This window comes from Peromyscus eremicus, chromosome 9 (genome assembly GCF_949786415.1).
Source record: "Peromyscus eremicus chromosome 9, PerEre_H2_v1, whole genome shotgun sequence".
Lineage (NCBI taxonomy): Eukaryota > Metazoa > Chordata > Mammalia > Rodentia > Cricetidae > Peromyscus > Peromyscus eremicus.
The window spans coordinates 74,805,329-74,827,600 of NC_081425.1; the positions used below are offsets into that span (position 1 = coordinate 74,805,329).

Sequence of the window (22,272 nt, forward strand, 5' to 3'; positions counted from 1 at the left end):
TAACCACCAAAGCAACAGTGATTGATGTAGGGGCCTCCGTGAGCACGGAATCAGTCCCTCAACCTGCTATGGGAGCCCAGAGCCTGATGCCCCAGGAGAGGCATTAGTAACTATGTAATGGCGTTTTAATTTTCTGTTGTTATTTTAAATAATTAATTGTAATTTTGTCTGTGTTAGAAGCTGTGGGTATGTTTTCAGTTATCTTTTCTGGCTAGTGTTATTGTTCTACCTTGATTAATCAGGGGTTATAAGAGAAGGTATACTTAGAAATGATTTCAAATGAAAGAAGGTAGATGTTCGCTAAAATTACAATAAAATAATGACATTGTCTTCTAACAGAAAGGGTCATGGAGATGGTCTGACTGGATCCTTTCATTCTGTGGATGAGAAAGTTGGTACCAGTTTGGAATGAAAGGACTTGACCAGGAGCATACAAGTTTGCTGCAGGCCAGGGAGGGTCGAGGTGTCGTTCTGCTCTAACAATTGTTCAGAGGCCCGGCATTCCTTCCCACCCTTTGTCTCTAGCCCATAGAATACAGACCTCGTTCCTGTTTTCTAAATTCTGAAGGTGTGTAAGTGCAAAGGTCAGATGAGCTGAACTAGGTCAAGATCTTGTGACAAAAGAATATAACACCCATCTTAGAGAACGGAAACCAAGAACAGGAAATTGCCATCTTCCAGCCCTTTGGGAGCTACCTGGAGCTCAGGGCTGCTGGCCTCACCCTTACCCTGAAGCCTGAGCTGAAAACTCCAGAGCAGAGGCTGTGATTTCCTCCAGACCTTGGGGCAAGTGCTCTTTACCTGGCTGTCCTTCCCCATCCTTGTTTGTAAAACAGAGATGAAGCTGATAGCTCCCTCACAGCTCCATCAGAGGTAGGGTGTGAAATTAGTTCCTGTTTGGGAAGGTCCAAAGCTGCCACATTCCACCTCCCAGCTAGGAAGATTACCAGCACTTGTTCTTATTGTTATTATTATAAAAGAATCAATTCCTCATCTCCCCTCTTTTAAAAACAGACCAAAGGGCACTTTTTCTTCTCTCGACGTGGCCTAAAAGGCGGCTGCTTCGCTGTGATACCTTCCTGGAAGGCTTCAAACAATCAAATAAACAAAAATAACTGTGTGGCAGGGCTTCAGAGTTATAAACACTTTTAATTGTCAAACATGGCCTAGACCTGTGTGCCTGCCAAAGCCCTGCAAGTCACATCTGAAAGGTTAGGCACCGGGAACGGACGGGTAGGCACCCAGTTTAAGGGGGCTGTGTTTCTGAGTGTCTGCACCGAGGATTTCCACAAGAAGCACCTTAAGAAACGTTTCTGGAGGAAAGTCACCACCTACTAGTTGAAGAGGTATCTCCTTTGAGCACACAGCCCTGTTCACAGCCTGTTTCTCAACGTTTGGGAATCCTTTAACAGTTTACGGAAGGCCACCCTTTAAACCAATCCCATAGCGCTCTTCTCCATAACCTGATTTTAGAGGTGTTTCATTATCTCTAATTACTTGGGGTAAATGGTGATTACTCAGTGTTTTAATCATCAGTTTGGGCAGCAGTTACTCTAAACTCAGGGAAGCCCAGACTCCCATGGGTATTTTTGGAAGGCACAGAGACTAGTTGGTGCATGCTTTCTAGTACCTCTTGCACACGGTCCCCAGGTGAGCCCCGGCCGCTTCCCGAGCTGGAGGCATTGGTGTCCCAGCCAATGTGGCAACCGAGGGCTGGGGCGCTGTGTAGGCTTCCTGACCCGGGCCTGCCAGGCGAGGCGAGGCCCCGTGGCTGGATGGGAGGATGTGGGCGGGGCTCCCATCCCCAGAAGGGGAGGCGATTAAGGGAGGAGGGAAGAAGGGAGGGGCCGCTGGGGAAGACTGAGGAGGAAGGGAAGAAAGAGAGGGAGGGAGAGAGAAGGGAAGGACTAGATGTGAGAGGGTGGTGCTGGAGGGTGGGAAGGTATAGGAGCGCGAGGCCTGGCCCGGAAGCTAGGTGAGTTCGGCATCCGAGCCGAGGGACCCTAGCCAAAGAGACAGCGCTGCTACCCAGCCTGAGTATCTGGTCTACGTCCCTGATGGGATTCGCGTCCGAACCGTCTGGAGTCTGCAGCGATCCAGTCTCTGGCCCTCGCCCAGGTTCACTGCAGCTGCCTAGAGGTCCCCAGGAGCAGCTGCAGGCGAGACCGCTTCTGCAGGAACGTATGGTAAGTTGGACAATCTGGCGAGGGGTTCGAGGTGCATCAGTAGTGGGAGAAGCTGGTGTTGGGGTTCAGGCTGTAACCGAGGCAAAAGGTGGCCTGTTTCTCCTCCCTTCTCCAACAGTGGTGTTGGAGATGGGCATGATGGGGCTGAAAAGCGCCTCCATAGATGTTGCTGAGGTTATCCAACTCATTTTGGGAAGGTGCGGGCCAGGAGAGGCGGGAAAGAGACAAGGCTTTGGTAGGAGGTCATTGAGAAGGACTGTGGGTTTGGGATGAAGATTTGATGCCGGCCTGGTGGTTTCGATCCCCTTGGGAGAGGAGGGAATCAGGTCTGTTTCACCACGAGTAGGGGACTGAGTGAGGGACTGCGACGCCGGTTCTGCCAGAGACTGTGGTCCTGCTTAGCTCTAAAGCGCGACCTGGGATAGAGGGGCTTCGTCGAGGGGAGTGTCACCTAACCTGGTCCCCAGCGAGGGGCGCCCCCGAGAGAGCTGACGAACTGCAGCTACAGAACTCTAACCCACCTCCACGAGCTATTTTCTTAGTCGTGGGAACCCATGCATCCTGCCTTCTGTCTCTCTCTGTCTGTCTCTTTCTAACACGCATACACGCTGGAGATGGGGGTATGTAATGTTCTATGACCAGGACCGGGATGCCAAAAGGCTACCTGTGCCGGTCTTCTACCATGTTGTGTCTGATGAGGAGGAACCGGCAGGGCTAATGAGGAGCTTCCTGGCTCCTGATGTCCTGAACCAACCCAAAGAGTCCGGAATTTCGGGTCCCTACAAACACTCGGCGGAGTTGGACCCCCGAGACTCGGAAAGTTTCCCGCCACGGCTTTGATTGATGGTTTTCGAGTATCTGGGTTTATGAGCTGAAGGTTTTGTGAGAAGTTGACTCACCAATAGGGACATATTCAGTAAACTGAGGCTATCAATTAAATTTTGGAGAAGATTCTGGGAAGAAAGTGAAGTCTAATTGCCTACCACGAGCTGCACCATCCCCCATCAAGAACAAGCCCAGGAGATGAAATTTTTCTTTGGTTTATATTTTTTAATTAAAAAAATCAGAGGAAGAAAGCATGATTAGAGAGAAATCCTTGTGAACTTGAAATTGAAACAATTCCTTCGCCTGTTTTCTTGGTTTTAACGTCGGGAGCGCTCCCGACACCGCCAGAGACTCCCAAGGACAGAGGATTGTCCCGGGATTCCCAGCGTCCGCCCCTTCCACTCTCCCCTTGCTCCGCGTGCGCCAGTCACCAGCACATCTCTATCTCCTTTCTTCATTGAGAGAAAGAAAGAAAGAAAGAAAGAAAGAAAGAAAGAAAGAAAGAACCAAATAAACAAATCAACAATAAGCTCTTTGCTCTCTCCAGCCCTTTCTCAGTTCGTCCCAGCCGCAACGCTGGTCGGGGAGGGCGAAATCGGCTCAAAAAGCTGTGCGGCTGGTGGTGAGAGCGGACTGTCGCTCAGGGGCGCCCGCGGCCTCCGCACCCGGGCCAGCGGTGTGGGATGGCGCCAGGCAGCCAGGGCCACCGGGAAGGACATGACTCCATCCTTTACGTTCCTTTCTCAAAGGTTTCCCCCAAGAGCTTCCCCCACCCCGAAAACCGAGTTTGTGGGGGGAGAGTATAGAAACCAACCAAGGCACGTCGAGTTCTTAAGCGAGAAACACAGAATGGCCTCGGCAAAGAGGCCGCCTGGTGGAGCGGGCTCGGGGGCAGGAATCCTGGGACTCGGGTCCTCGGATGGACTCCGCGCAACGACCTGCCTGAGCAGGAGAGTTGCGCTTTCTGAGGTTCGAACAGGCCTACGCGTGTGGCATCTTAGGATAGTCAGTCATTGCCTGAGCTGTGTGTTGGTGAACTTCTTGAAGGAATCTTTGCTGCGATTCTGGAGCTGGTGCAAAGGAGGAAAGGGGTGGGGGAAGGAAGTGGCGCGCGCGCGCGAGGCGGCGGCGGCGGGGGGGGGGGGTGTTCTGGGGGTGGTGGTTTAAAAAGTAAGCCAAGCCGGAGGGAGAGGGACTCGTTCGCAGAGGTCGCGAGCAGGCCGAAAGCTGTTCCCGGTTTTGTAGACTCTTGGGATCGCGCTGGGGTTTCCTTTCCGCGCCGGGTCGCAGTTGTAAAGCCTTTGGAACTCCGAGATCTGAAAATGGGATGCGCTCTTTCTTCGGCGACGCCTGTTTTGGAATCTGTCTGGAGCTAGGAGCCCAGACGTCCGCCCCTCCGCCTTGAATGGCACCGCGGACCGGTTTCTGAAGGATCTGCTGGGCTGGAGCGTTCGCTGCGGTCGGCCGACACCGTGCGGGAACTTTGGCGGTGCGACTAGACAGTGCTTCCGAAGCCGCTCCTTCTAACTTTCCCACACCGATCACACCCTGACACCCCCCGCGGCGGGCTGCGTTGGCGACGGGGTCAGCGACTTCTGGCTGGGAGCTAGATCCGCTAGGGGTCGGATGCCTGTCGCTAGAAGCATTATTTGGCCTCTCGGAGACCCTGTGGAGGAAGTGCCGGAGTATGCGAGTGTGTTTGCGTGTGTGTGCGCGCGCGCTTGGAGGGTCCCTACGCGCTTTCCTTTTCAACTAACTCTCAGTCGTGAGTCTTTGGAAAGCTGTCGCTGCGGTCCCCCCTCCCGGCCACATTTAAGCTGTGTCGGCGCTGCAAAGCGCAGCGTCTTCAATGCACCCTGATCCTCCAGCTTCAGATAACCAGGGTCCGGGTCTGGCCAGATGGCACTGAGCTCCGCAGGTAGAGACGTGCTCCGGGTCCCCTGCGCGCAGCGCCTACGACCGAGAACCGCGCCAGCGGCGGGTGTCCCGCCGAGGGCTCCGCAGAGCAGGCGGGGACAACTCCCAGACGGCTGGGGCTCCAGCTGCGGGCGCGGAGGTTGGCCTCGCTCGCAGGGGCTGGACCCAGCCGGGGTGGGAGGGTGGAGGAGGGGCGGGCGGGCTCCTCGGTGAGCGGGGCGGGGCCTCGGCGTCCACGTGACTCCTAGGGGCTGGAAGAAAAACAGAGCCTGTCTGCTCCAGAGTCTCATTATATTCAAATATTCATTTTAGGAGCCATTCCGTAGTGCCAGTCCGAGCAACGCACTGCCGCAGCTTCTCTGAACCTTTTCAGCAAGTTTGTTCAAGATTGGCTCCCAAGAATCATGGACTGTTATTATATGCCTTGTTTTCTGTCAGTGAGTAGACACCTCTTCTTTCCCCTTCTCGGGATTTCACTCTGTCCTCCCATCCCCGATCGCTGCCCGTCCCTCCCGTCGGATTTCCCCTCCAGTGTCCACGCTCTGCTCTCAGGCGGCGCTGCCGCTCTCTTCCTGGCCTCTGCAGGCCCGACGCTCGAAGCGTGCGGGTGCCCTTTTAAAGCGCTCCCACTGTCTGCTCAGATCCGCTGCGTTGCAAGAAAGGGGGAGCTCGAGGGGACCAAGAGATGAAAGGTCCGCAGGTCGGGGCTGTCCCTCGAGGGCTAACCACTCCCTTCCCCGTCCGGTCCCACTCGCCTGGGAAGGCCAGTTCCTTGCCTCATGTCAAAAAGCCTGTGTTCGCTTCTGATTCACCCCCACCCTCTCCCTGGGAGCAAGAGTTTTTAACTGAGCATTTTCAGCGTTTCGGCCACCATGAAATAAATCACAAAGTCACCGGGGCAGACCCCTGACTCCTTTCTCAGTCACTGGACCCTGCCGCCCTGTCCGAGCCCGGTCGGCGCTGCTCTCTGCTCCCTCCTCCCTCCTGCTCTTAACCAGCTAGAAGTTGTGGAAATTGGGCTGGAGGGCGGAGGAAGGGCGGCGTGGGGGGGGGGGGGGTGGAGGAGGAAGAGAAGGGGGGGGGAGGCTGGAGGTCTGAAGAGAAGAGCGGTGGCATTTTAATTCTCCCTCCCCCACCCCCTTTTACCCCCTCAATGTTAACTGTTTATCCTTGAAGAAGCCACGCTGAGATCATGGCTCAGACAGCACTTGGGACAGGATGGAGGCTATCTGATTTGGGGTTATTTGAGTGTAAACAAGTTAGACCAAGTAATTACAGGGCGATTCTTACTTTCGAGCCGTGCATGGCTGCAGCTGGTGTGTATGTGGGGAGGGTGTGAGGGAGAAAACACAAAACTTGATCTTTCGGACCTGTTTTACATCTTGACCGTCCGTTTGCTACCCCTATATTCATCTGCAGAGACATCTCTATTTCTCGCTATTGACCGGTGTTTATTTATTCTTTAACTTTCCACCACCCCCCCCTCCCCCTCCCCAGAGACACCATGATTCCTGGTAACCGAATGCTGATGGTCGTTTTATTATGCCAAGTCCTGCTAGGAGGCGCGAGCCATGCTAGTTTGATACCTGAGACCGGGAAGAAAAAAGTCGCCGAGATTCAGGGCCACGCGGGAGGACGCCGCTCAGGGCAGAGCCATGAGCTCCTGCGGGACTTCGAGGCGACACTTCTCCAGATGTTTGGGCTGCGCCGCCGTCCGCAGCCGAGCAAGAGCGTCGTCATCCCGGATTACATGAGGGATCTTTACCGGCTGCAGTCTGGGGAAGAGGAGGAGGAAGAGCAGAGCCAGGGGACCGGGCTGGAGTACCCCGAGCGCCCAGCCAGCCGGGCCAACACCGTGAGGAGTTTCCATCACGAAGGTCAGTTTCTGCTCCTGGTCCTGGCGGCCTGGGAGTGAGGTGGAGGGGGGTGCGGGGGGGGGAGCTGGCAGGGCAAGCTGAAGGGGCTGTGGAAGCCCCGGGGAAGAAGAGTTCAGGTTTACATCAAAGCCCCAAGTCCAGGAGGCTGAGGAACAGGGCCCGCTTACCTCCAAATTTCCAGAGCTGCCTCTGAAGGTACTTTTCTGGAGCCCGTGGCGGGGCTGGGGTGGGGGTGGGGGGCCTTGGGGAGAAGCGAATGACACCACCACTCAGGCGTGGGCTAGCCCCAGCGGCGAGCTTTAGCTCTATCAAAGCCGGGTTTTCTGCCCGTTTTGTTCAAAGCACCTACTGAATTTAATATTACAGCTGTGTGTTTGTCAGGTTTATTCAATAGGGGCCTTGTAATACGATCTGAATGTTTCCTAGCGGATGTTTCTTTTCCAAAGTAAATCTGAGTTATTAATCCTCCAGCATCATTACTGTGTTGGAATTTATTTTCCCTTCTGTAACATGATCAACAAGGCATGCTCTGTGTTTCCAGGATCGCTGGGGAAATGTTTGGTAACATACTCGAAAGCGGAGAGGGAGAGAGGGTGGCCCCTCTTTTTCTTTACAGTCACTTATAAAGAAAACTGTACACAAAGCCAAGAGGGGCTTTTAAAAGGGGAGTCCGAGGGTGGTGGAGTAAAAGCGTTGACACATGGAAATTATTAGGCATATAAAGGAGGTTGGGAGATACTTTCTGTCTTTGGTGTCTGACAAATGCAAGCTAAGTTTTGCTGGTTTGGGAGCTGCCCCACTTCTCTGCTCCTTCAAATGAAAAGGCACGGTTATTTTCCCCCTTAGGCTTCCACTGTACAAGCAGAATTCACCCAATTCCGCTTTTTTTTTTTTTTTTTTTTTTTTTTTTGCTTTTCTGTCTCAGAAAAGTTCATGGGGTCTTTTCTTTTTCCTTTTCAACTGTGCCTAGAACATCTGGAGAACATCCCGGGGACCAGTGAGAACTCTGCCTTTCGCTTCCTCTTCAACCTCAGCAGCATCCCAGAGAATGAGGCCATCTCCTCTGCAGAGCTCCGGCTATTTCGGGAGCAGGTGGACCAGGGCCCTGACTGGGAACGGGGCTTCCACCGGATAAACATTTATGAGGTTATGAAGCCCCCAGCAGAAACAGAGCCTGGACACCTCATCACACGACTACTGGACACCAGACTAGTCCACCACAATGTGACACGGTGGGAAACTTTCGATGTGAGCCCTGCGGTCCTTCGCTGGACCCGGGAAAAGCAGCCCAATTATGGGCTAGCCATTGAGGTGACTCACCTCCACCAGACACGGACCCACCAGGGCCAGCATGTCAGGATTAGCCGATCGTTACCTCAAGGGAGTGGAGACTGGGCCCAGCTCCGGCCCCTCCTGGTCACTTTTGGCCATGATGGCCGGGGTCATACCTTGACCCGCCACCGGAGGGCCAAGCGTAGTCCTAAGCATCACCCACAGCGGTCCAGGAAGAAGAATAAGAACTGCCGTCGTCATTCACTCTATGTGGACTTCAGTGACGTGGGCTGGAATGACTGGATTGTGGCCCCACCAGGCTACCAGGCCTTCTACTGCCATGGGGACTGTCCTTTTCCACTGGCCGATCACCTCAACTCAACCAACCATGCCATTGTGCAGACCCTGGTCAACTCTGTTAATTCTAGTATTCCCAAGGCCTGTTGTGTCCCCACTGAACTGAGTGCCATCTCCATGTTGTACCTGGATGAGTATGACAAGGTGGTATTGAAAAATTATCAGGAGATGGTGGTGGAGGGATGTGGGTGCCGCTGAGATCAGGCATCCCTGAGGATACACACACACACACACACACACACACACACACACACACACACACGTTCCCATCCAACCTCCCACACATACCACACAGACTGCTTCCTTATAGCTGGACTTTTATCTTTAAAAAAAAAAAAAAAGAAAAGAAAAAAACCTAAACATTCACCTTGACCTTATTTATGACTTTACGTGCAAATGTTTTGACCATATTGATCATATATTTTGACAAAATATATTTATAACTACGTATTAAAAGAAAATAAAATGAGTCATTATTTTAAAGATAAACTATGGCCTTTTCATCTTATTTCCTGTTCCATCCTTTTCTGTTGAGATGGCAGAGGACAGAGCGGAAGTCAGGTGGTAACTGGAGGTGTGTAAATTGTAGGGGCAGGAGCAAAGCGATGGCAGAGAGGTGGTAATTGCCAGGATGAATTGTTTTCCGTTTTCATTTAATGTTAACAAGGATGCAGCACCCTCTTCCATCTGGATGACACATGTCCTGAAGAAACAGTGGGATGAAAGGAGTGAGTCGGAGGAAAGAATTCGGCCTGGGACTTCTGGCACATCTTGATTTTGCTCACCTGTTGAGTGGGTCAGCTGCATTCCAGAGTGAGAAAAAAGTCTTAACTGGAGGAAACTCATTCCCACCTTTGCCTTTAGGATACCGCAGAGTGTCTTCAGCCCTGGCAGGCATCTTTGTGTTTTTGAACCAAATCCAATCCACACACTCACATTAATGTGGGTGTATGTGTGTGTTCCCTTTCAAAGGGTTTTGTTTTTAGACTCCGCCCACCCTTCCAGACAGGGTCTTGCTATGAAGTCCTGGCTGTCCTGGAACTCACTCTGGACCAGGCTGGCCTCAAACTCAGAGATCCACCTGCCTCTGCCTCTTGAATGCTGGGATTAAAGGCGTCTTTTTTTTTTTTTTTTTTTTGGAACTGGATTTTATCCAATAAAACAAATACTGGGCCTTACCTTGAAAAAGTTTAGTGAGCACTCATACAACATGTAGGGTTCTCCATTGTTGAGTGACTGTTTATCTTTGTCCTACATTCCTCGAGGGAAGGCTTTTGTCTAGTACAGAATCCCATCATTGTGTTATGGATGGGGATTGGCAGTAGGATGGGATACTGAAGGGTCAGAGTTTCTAAGTGGGCCCCATGAAAGTGTGATATGTCATGGAGTCTGTTGAGTCATGAATCTCTCACTTTCTGTTTCTCCAATGCCCCCTCCACCACCCTCTGGAAGCAGATAGAATCTGATCCATCCCATGGAACTGAAATTTGCGGAAGGGGTTCTTCAAGGAGAAAAGACTAACTTGGGGATACAGTGAAAAGAATGATCTTAGCTGGAGATGTAGCTGTAGCTCGTGGGCAGAGGGCTTGCTTAGCGTTCAAGAAACTTTGGGCATGATTCCAGGCTTGAGGCAGGGTGTGGTGGTAGAGGTGATGCACATGCCTGTAATCATAGCTCTCCAGGTGGTAGAGGCTGAAGGATCACAAGTTCAAGGTCACTCTCAGTTACATAGCAAGTTTCTGACCAGCCTGGGTCAGAAAGACACAAGACCATGTCTTTAAACAAAAAGGGGGTGGTGGTGGGGGAGCAAAGGGGGGAAAGAAGACATCAGTGTGCTTAGAGGTGAGGCACTTCTCCAGTTAAGGACAGGAAGAGCTTTCTGAAAAGATATGTTTGTAGTTTAGGGAAACAAAGGACATGCCTTTGTCTTTTCTCATTACCAACAGTTAAATTAAGTCCTGGTCTGCTTAGGCTCATTTCTTCTGTTGTCCATTTGCTCTAGTAGGCTTGAATGGGTTGGGGGTAGAAGCAGTGGGGGTCTTGATCCTCTGGGAAGGGCCAGGAGAAGCGCCTTTCTCCATTTCTGTATTTGTCTCTGAAGGTGAAGGTCTGGGTGGTGTGTCAGGCACACAGCCCAGGGGCAGCTTAGCCTTTCTGTGTGTGTCCTGTGCGCACATCTCTGCATTCTTTTACACATAGTGTTGCATGTGCTTCTGGGAGTCCAGTGCATAAAGCAGAACTTATTTTTGTTTTTAATTACTGAAGTTCTACAGTTCTGCAAAAGGAGCAGCTTAGTGGGAACCAATATAAATAGAAGTGAGGTGGTTGCCAAAGCCCCAGCTCCCTGGAGAGCGCAGGTGGAGAGAGGAGATTAGAGCCCCGGGCAAAGGCAGCAAGACTCCACAGCTCCTCCTAACTCCTTCCAGGGAGGGTTCTTTCCCATTGCTCCAGCCTTACTAGCCACTGCCCCTTTGATTAAAAGTACTGGGCCTGAATCAAGCATGTGAGGGAAGTCCATATGGTTCTCCTTTGGGAGGCCTCATTTTGCTTTGCCTGGTCTTCAGCAACTCTGAGAAGTCAGTGTCATTGTAAGAGAGCCCCAGATCTCCAGCACCAATGGTTCTGGCCTTGTGGCTGTTCAGGTCATTTTCAAGCAAGCACTCCCCCACCCCCAACCTCTTCTACTGGCTTATTTTCAGGAATGGATAATGTTGTTTATTTGTTCAGCCAAATATTTGGTCTGGGGAATTTACCGTGAAATTCTGTGAATTGCATATACCTAGTTAACAAAATAGTCCAAGTGCCACAAATGTCAGCATGGAAAACAAGGCGCCATGATCGGCTTTAACCCTTCAGACTCCTCCTGTGCGGAAGGCCTAGGAGGAGATGGACTTGAATGTGAGAGTCCCTAAATTAGGTTTTGCTTTAGACTCGGCCCAGGATCTCATGAGGGTTTGGACCTAGCTTGGCATCTACCCCTTTTATAGTCCCTATTCTCCCCCCCCCCGTACTCCCCCCTCCGCCAAGAGAGATGATTCCATTACTTAAAGATGGGGAGGGAGAATCGCCCTCGAGGAGTTCAGCAGTCTTAACCACATTAGAAGAGCTGCTGACTCGATCCCTGCCCACCCTAAAACTGGAACCGGCTTCCTTGGAACTTAAGAGAGAGAGAGAGAAAAAAAAAAAGCGTTTGTGTGGGGGCTTTCGTTGCGTAATTCGCTTAGAACCTGCCAGGTGACCTGCTGACTTTGTTTTCTGTCTTGACGGTGCTTCATTCCACCGGCCCCCTAGCCGCGGGGCAGCGTCCCACTGTGAGGGCCCCGCGCGGCCCTGGAGCTGGCAGACCCCACTCGTCACCCCAGGCTTTGGACGAACTTCAAGATCGGGGCCCCAGCGGCCGCCTCCCGCCGGCTCCTGCTGCAGGCCGGCCGCGGTGGGGGCACCAGGGGGCGTCCTTCCCGCCCCGCCCCGCCCCACCCCGCCCTGACCCGCCCCGCGCGACCGTGCACCTGGTGGCACCACCCCTGCCCCGGTCTGCGGTTTCAGGTCCCCCAGTTCCAGCCCAGCGCGCGTCTGGCTCGTCCACCCGCCGCGGCGCAGCCTAGGTGAAGCTCGCGAAGACAGGCGGTTCTGATTAGCGCACGCCAAGTCCTTAGGGCGGTTGCTCGGCGTATTTAACGTGAAATGGGGTCACTCGGCCGCGTAGAGGCTCAGAGACTGGGGGTCGGAAAAGGGGGAGAAGACTCAATATGTGGAGGGGTGAGAAGGGTTCCAGGTCTTTAAGGGATCTCAGTGGGGAGCCGAGAGCGGGAATTGGGGAGTGAGCTCTTGACATTGAGCTCACAGTGCCTCTACACACCCCAGGGACTTAATAGGGACCTGCATGACCTTGGGAACAAACCCACTGATTGAGGATCCCATGGGACCGGCCACTGAAGAGCTGGCCTCGGCCTCTTGGGGGCATACAGAACTTCAGGTTCTGGCTGAACTTCCTGGAGAGCCCTGACTTCACTCTTCTCCAATGTAGCTGGTGAGAAGGGAAGAGGTGAAGGCTTAGGGTGTGTCATAGGACAGTGTGGGTCGATTTCTTTCATGCCAAATCCATCATGCGTGATGCCAGCACTTCAGATGACCGCCTTTAGAAGCCACAGTACGAGCCAGCTTTCCTCTCTAAAGGTGAGCCTGGGAAAGGAGAAGAAAGCTCACCCTGAGGCCCAGGTGTATAAACAATCAGTATTTGTTCTTAATGATGCTTCTGCCTCTAACCAGCACTCCTCACACATTCTCTTTCACAATGAAAGAAATAAAGTCTCAGCAACATGAATGACCCAGCAGTGGAAGACCGAGAGTACTTCCCAGAGAAATTCAGAATGACTTCCTGGGGTGCCTAATTAGAACTGATGTACAGTGTGGGGGTTGCCCTGTGATACAAACCAGCACAATTCAGAAAACCATAACTAGAAATCGACTCTAGGTTAGGAAGGGCCCGGGTCTGAGTGGGAAGGTTCCATTCACCTGTGCACTCAACATCTAGTGACCAGTGACAGAGTAAGAAGAATTCATGACTGTGCCTCTCTGACTTAGCAGTGGGGAAAAGGCCTGGTTTTAGGAAAGATGTTTGGATGGCTCTCAGATAACAACCCAGGAGCTCAACAGAGGCGGATAGAAAACCTGAGAAGTCAGAAGTTGGAGGTGTGTGATGTCTGGTCAGTTCTTGAAAAAGAAATTCATTTGCATCAATTCTTGAAAAAGATATGAAGACGGTGAGGACTGTCCTCATGTACCTTAAAGCACTGTGGAAGCTTCCAGTCACCTTTGCTTCTTCTTCCTTCCAAATATCCCTTGAAAATGCTGAGTGCAAATCCAAATGCTGTGTAGAAGGCTGCTCAGATCAAAGCATCAGGAAATAGAAGTTACACAACCCAGAAATGCTTACTTTTAAAATGTAAAAACAAACAAACAAACAAATGAGTGTTTCATGAGGAAGGAGGAGACAAGAAGAGACAGTGATTTGCTGTGCTGAGATGTTGCTAATGAGAATCTCTCAAGTCTGGTTCTCAGTGACTCTTGCCACGTTTTCTGAAGAAATCATGATTTCTCGTCACTTTACATAACTTGATTTCTACCTAAAACATTTAAAACAATGAAGCCCCTCTGTCCCAAACCCCTGAACTCCGAAGCCAAAGTACTTTAGCAACATTTTGGGGGCGTAATTTTATTATAATTTTAGTGTGTGTTGCCCCCCCCCAAGTTTTATTAATGTCGTCTTGGCCAACACATAGTTTTCTAAAGGGTTAAAGCCATCCTTACTAAAGTTTCTCCTGGAGTCATTTCTGTCCCCTTAAGGTAGCAGCCACTGACATTCTGCACAGCTTCCCAGTTCAGTAGAGAACAGGCAGTGTGCTCAACTCCAGCTTCATGCTGATTTAATCTTTTAATCCTTGTCACTTGCTTTTCAAAGCAGTTTGTTTCAGTAGAAAGGCCTGAGGGAAGGGCCTAAAACAAGGGAGGGGGGAGGATGGAGGGGAGGGGGAGGAGAAGGGGGGAGGTGGGGAGAGGAGGCTTTCCAAGCCTACTTACTTCAGGGTTACATTGGTTGTCATGTGAAAATCATTAAATACTCTTTTTAAGGACTAACAGCAGCTATGGTCACATTACACCTAGGACCCTTGAATCCAGCTATAATCCAGAAGTAGGAAAATGTATCTCCTTCTGAAAACTGCCTTACAGTATCCTCTAACTTGTCCACGAAGGCTATGAAATCAGCAGTGTCCACCCCCAGAAAGCTCAGAATGAAGCATGGAGTGGGTCAGCGGGCCATTTCTCAATCCAGTTGGTCAGTTCAGACCGTCTCTTTCTGTCTTTGATGTTCCTAGTCTTCACTTAAAGAGATACTTTAAAAAACTTTATGAGAAAGCAAATTTACTTAAAGCAATTCTTTAGGCTTTTTGGTGCCCTTTCTGTCTGTATATTCCCAGATTTTCAGTATAGCGGGTTTTTTTTGTATTGTTTTTCTTAATTTCTGATCAGGGTTATAACTTTTACATATTTTAGACCCCAACTGTGTGATTGACACCTGCGTTAAAGTGGATAATCTCTTTTCCTTTGGGAGTAGAAGGCTAAGTGTAGAATTTAAATTTCTAATCTTTGGCATTTTTAAAGCATCTGCATGATGCTATTAGGGCCCTGCACATCATATCCAAATCTTAATAAAATTCCTACTGACTTTTCAAGGCTTAGTTTGCGCACTGTGGGTCCAATAATAAACAGAATGCTCTTTCGTGTTTTAAGTATCCCCAAAAGTGGACATGCTAGCTTCAGGTGTTTTTGTTGGCAAATTTTGCTGGATAATTTGAATCCACATGATTTGATCTTCCTAGTGCATTCTTTGCCTGGACCAAGTCCACCGTTACCTGAGAGGAAGATATACATTAAGGAGTCTGTCTCAAGCATTAGTCACTGACTTCATCTGCATCCCTCATGCTCCTTTTACTTCTTACACTTGTTTTCTTGAGCTTCGAGGGTGGTGAGGAAGGGAGCCAGATTTATATAAACGCAGTAATTACCGAATTGCAACTTATTCAAACAGGTAGGCTCTTAGATTCTTAGGCTCTTAGTGACCTTGACACTGTCAACTTTCAGATTCCAGTTGGCTGGGGTCAGACACCGAGGTCCAGTTGCTGAATGATTTCCAGGAGCTTCTTTTGTGTGGCTTCATAAGGGCAGAAAAAAGATGTTTTCCCAATGGGACTCCCTCTTTATGAGGCCTAACCCTCTAAAAAGCAAGCTAATCTCAGGTGATTGGGAGGTTTTAGGGCACTAAGAGGACTTGCCTAGCAGGGTGAAGTCATTTGTTCAATGGTACCTCAGAAGAGTTCATTTACCTTCAGAAGGTCAGCTCTTTTCATTAAAGGGCCCCCTCTCCTTCCCCTGAGACCAGACTTGTTTGCAAAGTGAAGCCTTCCAGTTAGCTGGGAAGCAGGGAGTGGGGCTGTTGGTTAGCAGGGAAAGTTTCCCAGTTTTTCACAAATTAGCAGTGTAGAAAATAGACTTTACCAACTTTTTCCCTCCCCTAACAGCTGGGGGGGGGGTGAGGGGTGTACCCCACTCCTGAAAATCTCAGGCTCCTTTGCTCACTATCTTGAGACCAACATGCTTTTCAGGATGCAAGAGCTGTAGGATTTAGCATCTAGCTGCCAAGAGGACAGTTTTGCTAACATTGTTTATTTTGGCAAGTTGGTGTAGGCTTGCAGGTGAGAGCCCAGGAAAACAGACAGCCAGCTCCACCAGCTTCCCTCTTCCTTTCTACACACCTTAAAAAAAAAAAAAGAAGCTACATAACCCAATAGACCGGGAGGGAGTGTTTTACTGGTTGGTGCCACTTTGCATGGGAAAGGGTCAGGTTTATCTTGATAGTCTGCTTGCCATTCGGCTACCCTGCTTATTCTAATAGAACTCCTCTACCCATGTCAATCCTGGGCTCTGGGGGTCTACACTCATGTGTAGGCGATTGTTAATTTGCTGGTCACTTACAAGTCTCCAGAGATAGCTCAAAATTTATTTTCACCAAATATGCCCCGCCTTAGAGACCCCAAAACATGGTTAAATAGTGCTTTTCAACATTCTAGAAGACTGAACGCTCCTGGAGTCTAGTAAGTGTTGGGTCTTACTGGTAGACCTTTGAACGTCTGTTCTTTCCAAACTGGGAGATTAGTCACAGGGATCTGAAGTAAGAACCAAACCTTTAATAAGCTCTGTAGACAGGAAAGAGCAACTAAAATAGAAAACAGTTAATCTTCGGCACATCTGTGGAAGAGCTGGCCTGCAGTAATGTCATCCTAAAATCACTAGTGTTAGATGACCCACCGGGCTTAGTGACTCGGAGAAAAGCAACCTGAAGAAAACGCTGGAGAAGAGAATGCCAAGCAGGATAAACAGCTGATGGTGGTGGTGGTGGTGGTGGTGGTGGTGGTGGTGGTGGTGGTGGTAATGGTGTTGATGTTGGTGGTGGTGGTGGTGATGGTTGTAGTGGTGGTGGTGGTGATGTTGGTGGGTGGTGGTGATGGTGGTGGTGGTGGTGGTGGTGGTGATGTTGGTGATGTTGGTGGTGGTGGTGGTGGTGGTGGTGGTGGTGGTGGTGGTGATGTTGGTGATGGTGGTGGTGGTGGTGGTGATAGTTGTAGTGGTGGTGGTGGTGATGGTGGTGGTGGTTGTGTTGTTGTTGTTGATGGTGGTGGTTGTAGTGGTGGTGGGCAATGGTGGTGTTGGTGTTGATGATGGTTGTGGTGGTGGTGGTAGTGGTGGTGGTGGTGTTTGTGGTGGTGGTGGTGGTGGTGGGCTTCCCTACAGTGTTTGGTCTAGGAGACAAGACTTGACAGGGTGGGGCAGGCAGAGTCTCCAAGAAGTGCTACTTTCCTGAGAGGAGATCACAATGGAAATGTGTTCCAGGTGTGTGTTTGAACCGATCTGAAACTTTAACAGATATATAATGTACTTAAAAAAATGATTGAACATCTGTGGTGTAATGTTGGGACCTCCCTCCCTTTCTTTCCTTTTTTTCTTCCTTCCTTCCTTCCTTCCCTCCTTCCTTCTTTCCTTCCTTCCTTCCAAGAAGATTTGGGATTAATAGAAATGTGGCTATTGGTAGGAAAAATATGGCTTTCATAAATGAAAATGCTTCCTAGATTAATTTAATGATACACTAATTAAAATCTTAAAATATTTCGCAGAGCATGAAAGATGCTCAGATAGGCCAACAAAGTGAGGAAGACTAGACTGGCCTTAGGTGAAATAAAATGATAATTTAAAGGTAATACTGTTATTGATGTTGGAGAGATGAATGGGTCAGTGAAGGAGCAGATAACTGAGAGGTAGAAGACGTTCTAGAATGACGTCACTTGACAAACTAGAAGAAAAACATTGTACAGGAATTATTAAGACTTGATCAAAGGGTTCTACATATAACTGCATGTTACACTAAATTTAAGAAGTATCTAAGCAAATTAAAGAACAGATCATATTTTTAGGTTTGCTAAACCTAAAATTTTGCATTGCTAGAGAAGTAAAGAGTTAGACATCATATGTAAATGTTTAAAATGTATAGTAAAATATAATGAGAGTAATACACACATAAAGGCAAAATCCAAAGTCCAAAATGTGATAAAATGAATAAATATGGATTGTGACATAAGTAAACCATGGTTATAGTTAGGGAGGTTTTATAGTCAAAGCAGCTGAAGAGATGCTTTGGAGCAGAGGGTGGCAAAGGTCTTACAAAGCCCAGGTGATGAATATTTCCAGCTTTGTGGATTGAAGGTCTTAGTTAGAGCTAACTGTTGGCCTCTGTGGTTAAAGCATAGAGACAAACCACAGATCAGTGAATGAGTGCACACGGCTGCATCTCATTAGCTATGAAACATGGAAATTTGAATTTCATACACTTTGGCATTTTGTGAATGGTCCTCTTAATTTTGAAAAACTATTTAAACTTCTTAACCCATGGGCTGCCTAGTGGTGGATCCTCAGCTCCATAAAACAAAGGACAAACCAACCAATCAAACAAACAAATGATGGGTTGGGTTTGACAACAACTTGTTCCTTGAAATAACAGTCTCCAGAACTCTTCTTGGAAAATCCTGAGGTCTGCATTACCCATTCAAAAATTTACAACTAAATTTCCACATTTTCAAGACTTTGAGAAATCCTATAGTGAGAACCCAGTGTAAACTGCTTAGCCCAGGCACCCCTCTCTTAGGTTTTCTATTGTTGTGAAGAGACACTATGACCATGGCAACTCTTAAAAAGGAAAAATAGTTAATTGGGAGTGGCTTACAGTTCAGAGGTTAATTCCATTATCATCATGGTACAACATGGTGGCAAGCAGACAGACATGGTGCTGGAGAAGTAGCGAGTGTCCTACATCTTGGCTTGCAGGCAACAGGAAGTGGTTGAGCATATATGAGACCTCAAAGCCCACCTCCACAGTACTACATTTCCTCCAACAAGACCACACCTACTCCAACAAGGCCACACCTCCTAATATTGCCACTCACTTTGAGGGACATTTTCTTTCAAACCACCACAACACCTTAACACATTTACCTCCAGAACCCATTTTCTTCCTCAAATTTTCAATTCTTCAAGGCCAATGGAGTGTAGCTGATAGCTGTCTCTCTGAGAGGACCTGATGTCACTTTTCTCTTGTCCAACTGCACACCAGCTACGTAGGTCTTTGGTTTGTTCTGTACCCACCATATAGGTGTTTTCCTGTCTTGGATATTCATGGCTGGTGCCCTCTTTGGCTAAAAGGTTTCTTTACAAGATCTTCACAAAGCCCTACCACACATTGTTAATCAGTTTTCAACTCAGCTGTTTATTCCCGAAGATGTTCTCTGATGCTTTGTTCTAAAACAGCTCCCCACTACCAGCAGCCTCAACCGCGTGATTCACGAAAAGTCAGGGATGAGGAGATGGCCCAGTTGGTAAAATGCTTGCTGCATAAGCATGAGTCTGTGTTTGATCCTGCGCACTCACATGGCAAAGGTATATGCTTGTAATCCCAGTGCTGAGGAGGCGGAGACAGGAGGATACCTGGGTCTTGCTGGTGAGCCAATTAGAAAAGTTGGTGAGACCCAGATTTAGTGAAAAATTCTGTCTCAAAAAGTAAGGTGGAGAGTAATACTTGATGTAAACCTCTCGCCTATTCACGCACACACATACACACTCACGGATGTTATAGTACTTTCTCTCCATCTCTGTGTATGAATATGAATATGAATATGAACACATTTCATCTCTTCTTTGCAATGAGGTTGACAATGCTTTCACCTTTGCTACAACAGCCTGTCTTTCAAAGTATCTACCACAGGAAACAAATACATATAATTTAATTCAGAGACAGAGAGAGAGACAGAGAGAAGTGAAGGGAAGAAAGGGAGGTAGGAGAAGAAGAGAGAGGGAGAAAGAGAGGATGAGAAAGCATATTATAGACCACATTTCATGTTTTGGGAAGTACTGTGTTGTGCCAAAGAAAAGTACAAATGTTAAATTATCTAATTATCTCCTGGAAAAAAAAAACCCACATGGTGTCACCAGTAGTTCAGTAGTCACCGTGTGAATTAGCACTTCATGTCTCGAGTACAGCTCAAGCCAAGGTTATGCTAAACACTCACGTAATTACAGCCATCAGTTGTTGATGTTTCAGTAAATGGTTCCATTTATTTGTTTTCTAGAACACAGGCAACTTGAAATAAGAACTATAAAAATGCTCGTGTGTTTTGACATCTGAAGAGTAAAACAATTTTTTTCTCTCAAGAAATTGATATCATAGTAAACGATTGAAAACAGTTTCGCTGTGCTGTTAAAATTGGCCAGAGCGAAAACGGCATCAACACCTGGACTTGTGTTTATCAAGCCGTGGTAAGTGAGAAGAGCAGAACAACGAAGTACATGCCCTCCGCGTCTCTCTATAAAAACACACGCTCACCCACTTCACAGCTAAACAAGAAGTTACATTCGTGCAAATTGAATCTCATCTGCTGTAGCCTTGCCTGAGCAACGTCCAAAAATTGACAAAAGAGAAGAGAGGGAAGGTCTCATCACTGAGGAGAGAAAACCGGTTTTGGACATGCTTTAATTTGTCTGAGGTCAAAGCGAGGAGACTAACTATCCTGAATTAAAGGTGGTAAAGCTTGCCTCATTTGGCCTTAAGATAAGTCCATGCTTGGGGTCCGAAAGGCATGCTTATTTCTCAGCTAATTTCACTTTGTTGTATTTGAGATCTTTCTCAAGGCAGAAGTGCCTACACGTGACAATGTGTTTGTGTTAAATGAGATGCTGTAGCATAAATGACATGGAAGATTTGAATTTATTAGCTTTGTTCTATTAGTTATAAAAGGTTAACAAACATCCGAGTTTTAAAAGATAAACCGAAGGGCGAGAGACTGGCCTCTTATTTCCCGATGCTCTATGGGCCTACTGCAGTCAGGAATAAATAGTAAGCTGCCCATCTTAGGACCTGCAGCCAGGGCTGTTTGATCTGCAGGGTGAGCATCCACTGGTATGTACGTGAGCTCTGTGGAGGAGCCACGGTGAGAGGAGAACTGTTATGTAATTATAGCATCCATAGCGTCCGACGCGCCTCCCAGCCCAGCCTAATACTTTGTACTGTGAAGTGGGCGTCATCAGGATAGTGAGAATTAATTAATGTTTATGAAGACCTGTCCAGATTCATGGGAGGAAAGTGCTTTACAGGTAGAGTGGTGCAGTGTTTGGGAAAAGATGTCCTCTTTTTCCTAAACTGCAGGTTGGAGAGAAGCCTTGTCATTTCAAAGTCAACCTTCATTTAAAAATTTTTTTTTGTTTTTTGAAAATTTTGGGTGGATTACTTACCTTATGAGTCAGATTTATCTGGAGTGTTTTGCCCTCATAAAACTTAAAGACTTGATGTTTGACAGGGCTTAATGCATGTCAGATACTGTCATTCTCATCAGTGACACATAGAGTTGATGCCCAGCACACACATGCTTTCACACCACTTCTTTATAGTGTGTATAGTAAACAAATTACAGTATATAAATACAGTAGTTTATAGTTCAGGAGTAACTGATACCTAAGCACAAAACAACACATTTTGAATTATTTGAATTAAATGAATCACATTTGAATTATTTGAGTATAATTTTTTTTTTTTTAAATCTTGTCTTACAAAATTAAAACACTTTGGGCCGTTGAGATGGCTCAGCAGGTAAGGGCACTGATGACCTGGGTTTACTCTGTGGGACCCACGTAAAGGTGGAAAGAGAGCTCTGAAAAGTTGTCCTATGCCCTCCACACGTTTGCTGTGGCACAGGGCATAGGTGCCTCCTACACCTCCCACACAAGCATGCATACAACAGCTAGAAGTGAAACATCTTATATTTTAAGTACTAACAGTGTGCTTACACATGATTTTGGTAGGAAAACAATCTCTGTGCTCTGTCTTATATAAGAAGATCTGGACTCTGAAGGCAGAAAACACACGTGCCATTCAAGTCACAAAGGTAAAATTGTGACGTCATTGACTCCCCTACAGGACATTACAAACAGAAACCTTTGTAATGAAACTTCTCAGTATAACCTAGCCTGGGAGGTGTGATGGCAGTTCCTCTCCCTGCATTCTGAGGGGTACGGAGCACAGGCAGCAGGATGCTCTGCCCTTTGTTACTCCAGTCTCTTAACAAACATTCTTTTTTTTTTTTTTTAATTTTTATTTTGCAATACAATTCAGTTCTACATATCAGCCACAGATTCCCTTGTTCTCCCCCCTCCCGCCCCCCTCACCTTCCTCCCAGCCCGCCCCCCATTCCAATCTCCTCCAGGGCAAAGCCTTCCCCACAGACTGAGATCAACCTGGTGGACTCAGTCCAGGTAGGTCCAGTCCCCTCCTCCCAGGCCGAGCCAAGGGACCCTGCATAGGCCCCAGGTTTCAAACAGCCGACTCATGCAATGAGCACAGGACCCGGTGCCACTGCCTGGATGCCTCCCAAACAGATCAGGCCAATCAACTGGATGCAGAGATCCATGACTAGGCCCCAGGTGGATCTCTGGGAGTCCAATTAGCGAGAATGAGGAGGGTTTAGATGAGCGAGAATTGTTGAGACCAAGGTCGGATAAAGCACAGAGACAAATAGCCAAACAAACGGAAACACATGAAATATGAACCAATGGCTGAGGGGTCACCAACTGGATCAGGCCCTCTGAGTGGGTGAGACAGTTGATTAACAAACATTCTTATTCAGACACAGAAGCACCATCCTAGCTCCTTCAGAATCATTGTTTTTATTTATTTGAGAATGCCC

General features: G+C 48.3%; 1 protein-coding gene and 1 long non-coding RNA gene across 2 annotated transcripts; both read left to right on the forward strand.

Annotated features, from left to right (window-relative positions):
* The first annotated feature begins 1,913 nt into the window (after positions 1 to 1,913).
* Bmp4 (bone morphogenetic protein 4) lies at positions 1,914 to 8,859 on the forward strand. Its single transcript, XM_059274506.1, has 4 exons — positions 1,914 to 2,186; positions 5,241 to 5,365; positions 6,426 to 6,805; positions 7,776 to 8,859. The coding sequence occupies exons 3-4, from the start codon at positions 6,433 to 6,435 to the stop codon at positions 8,630 to 8,632; spliced, it is 1,230 nt and encodes a 409-aa protein (XP_059130489.1). The 5' UTR covers positions 1,914 to 2,186; positions 5,241 to 5,365; positions 6,426 to 6,432; the 3' UTR covers positions 8,633 to 8,859.
* A 3,143-nt stretch (positions 8,860 to 12,002) lies between these two features.
* On the forward strand, positions 12,003 to 21,099 carry LOC131919508 (uncharacterized). Its single transcript, XR_009381271.1, has 2 exons — positions 12,003 to 12,610; positions 19,666 to 21,099. It is a non-coding gene; the product is annotated as an uncharacterized LOC131919508 (long non-coding RNA).
* Positions 21,100 to 22,272: the final 1,173 nt, after the last annotated feature.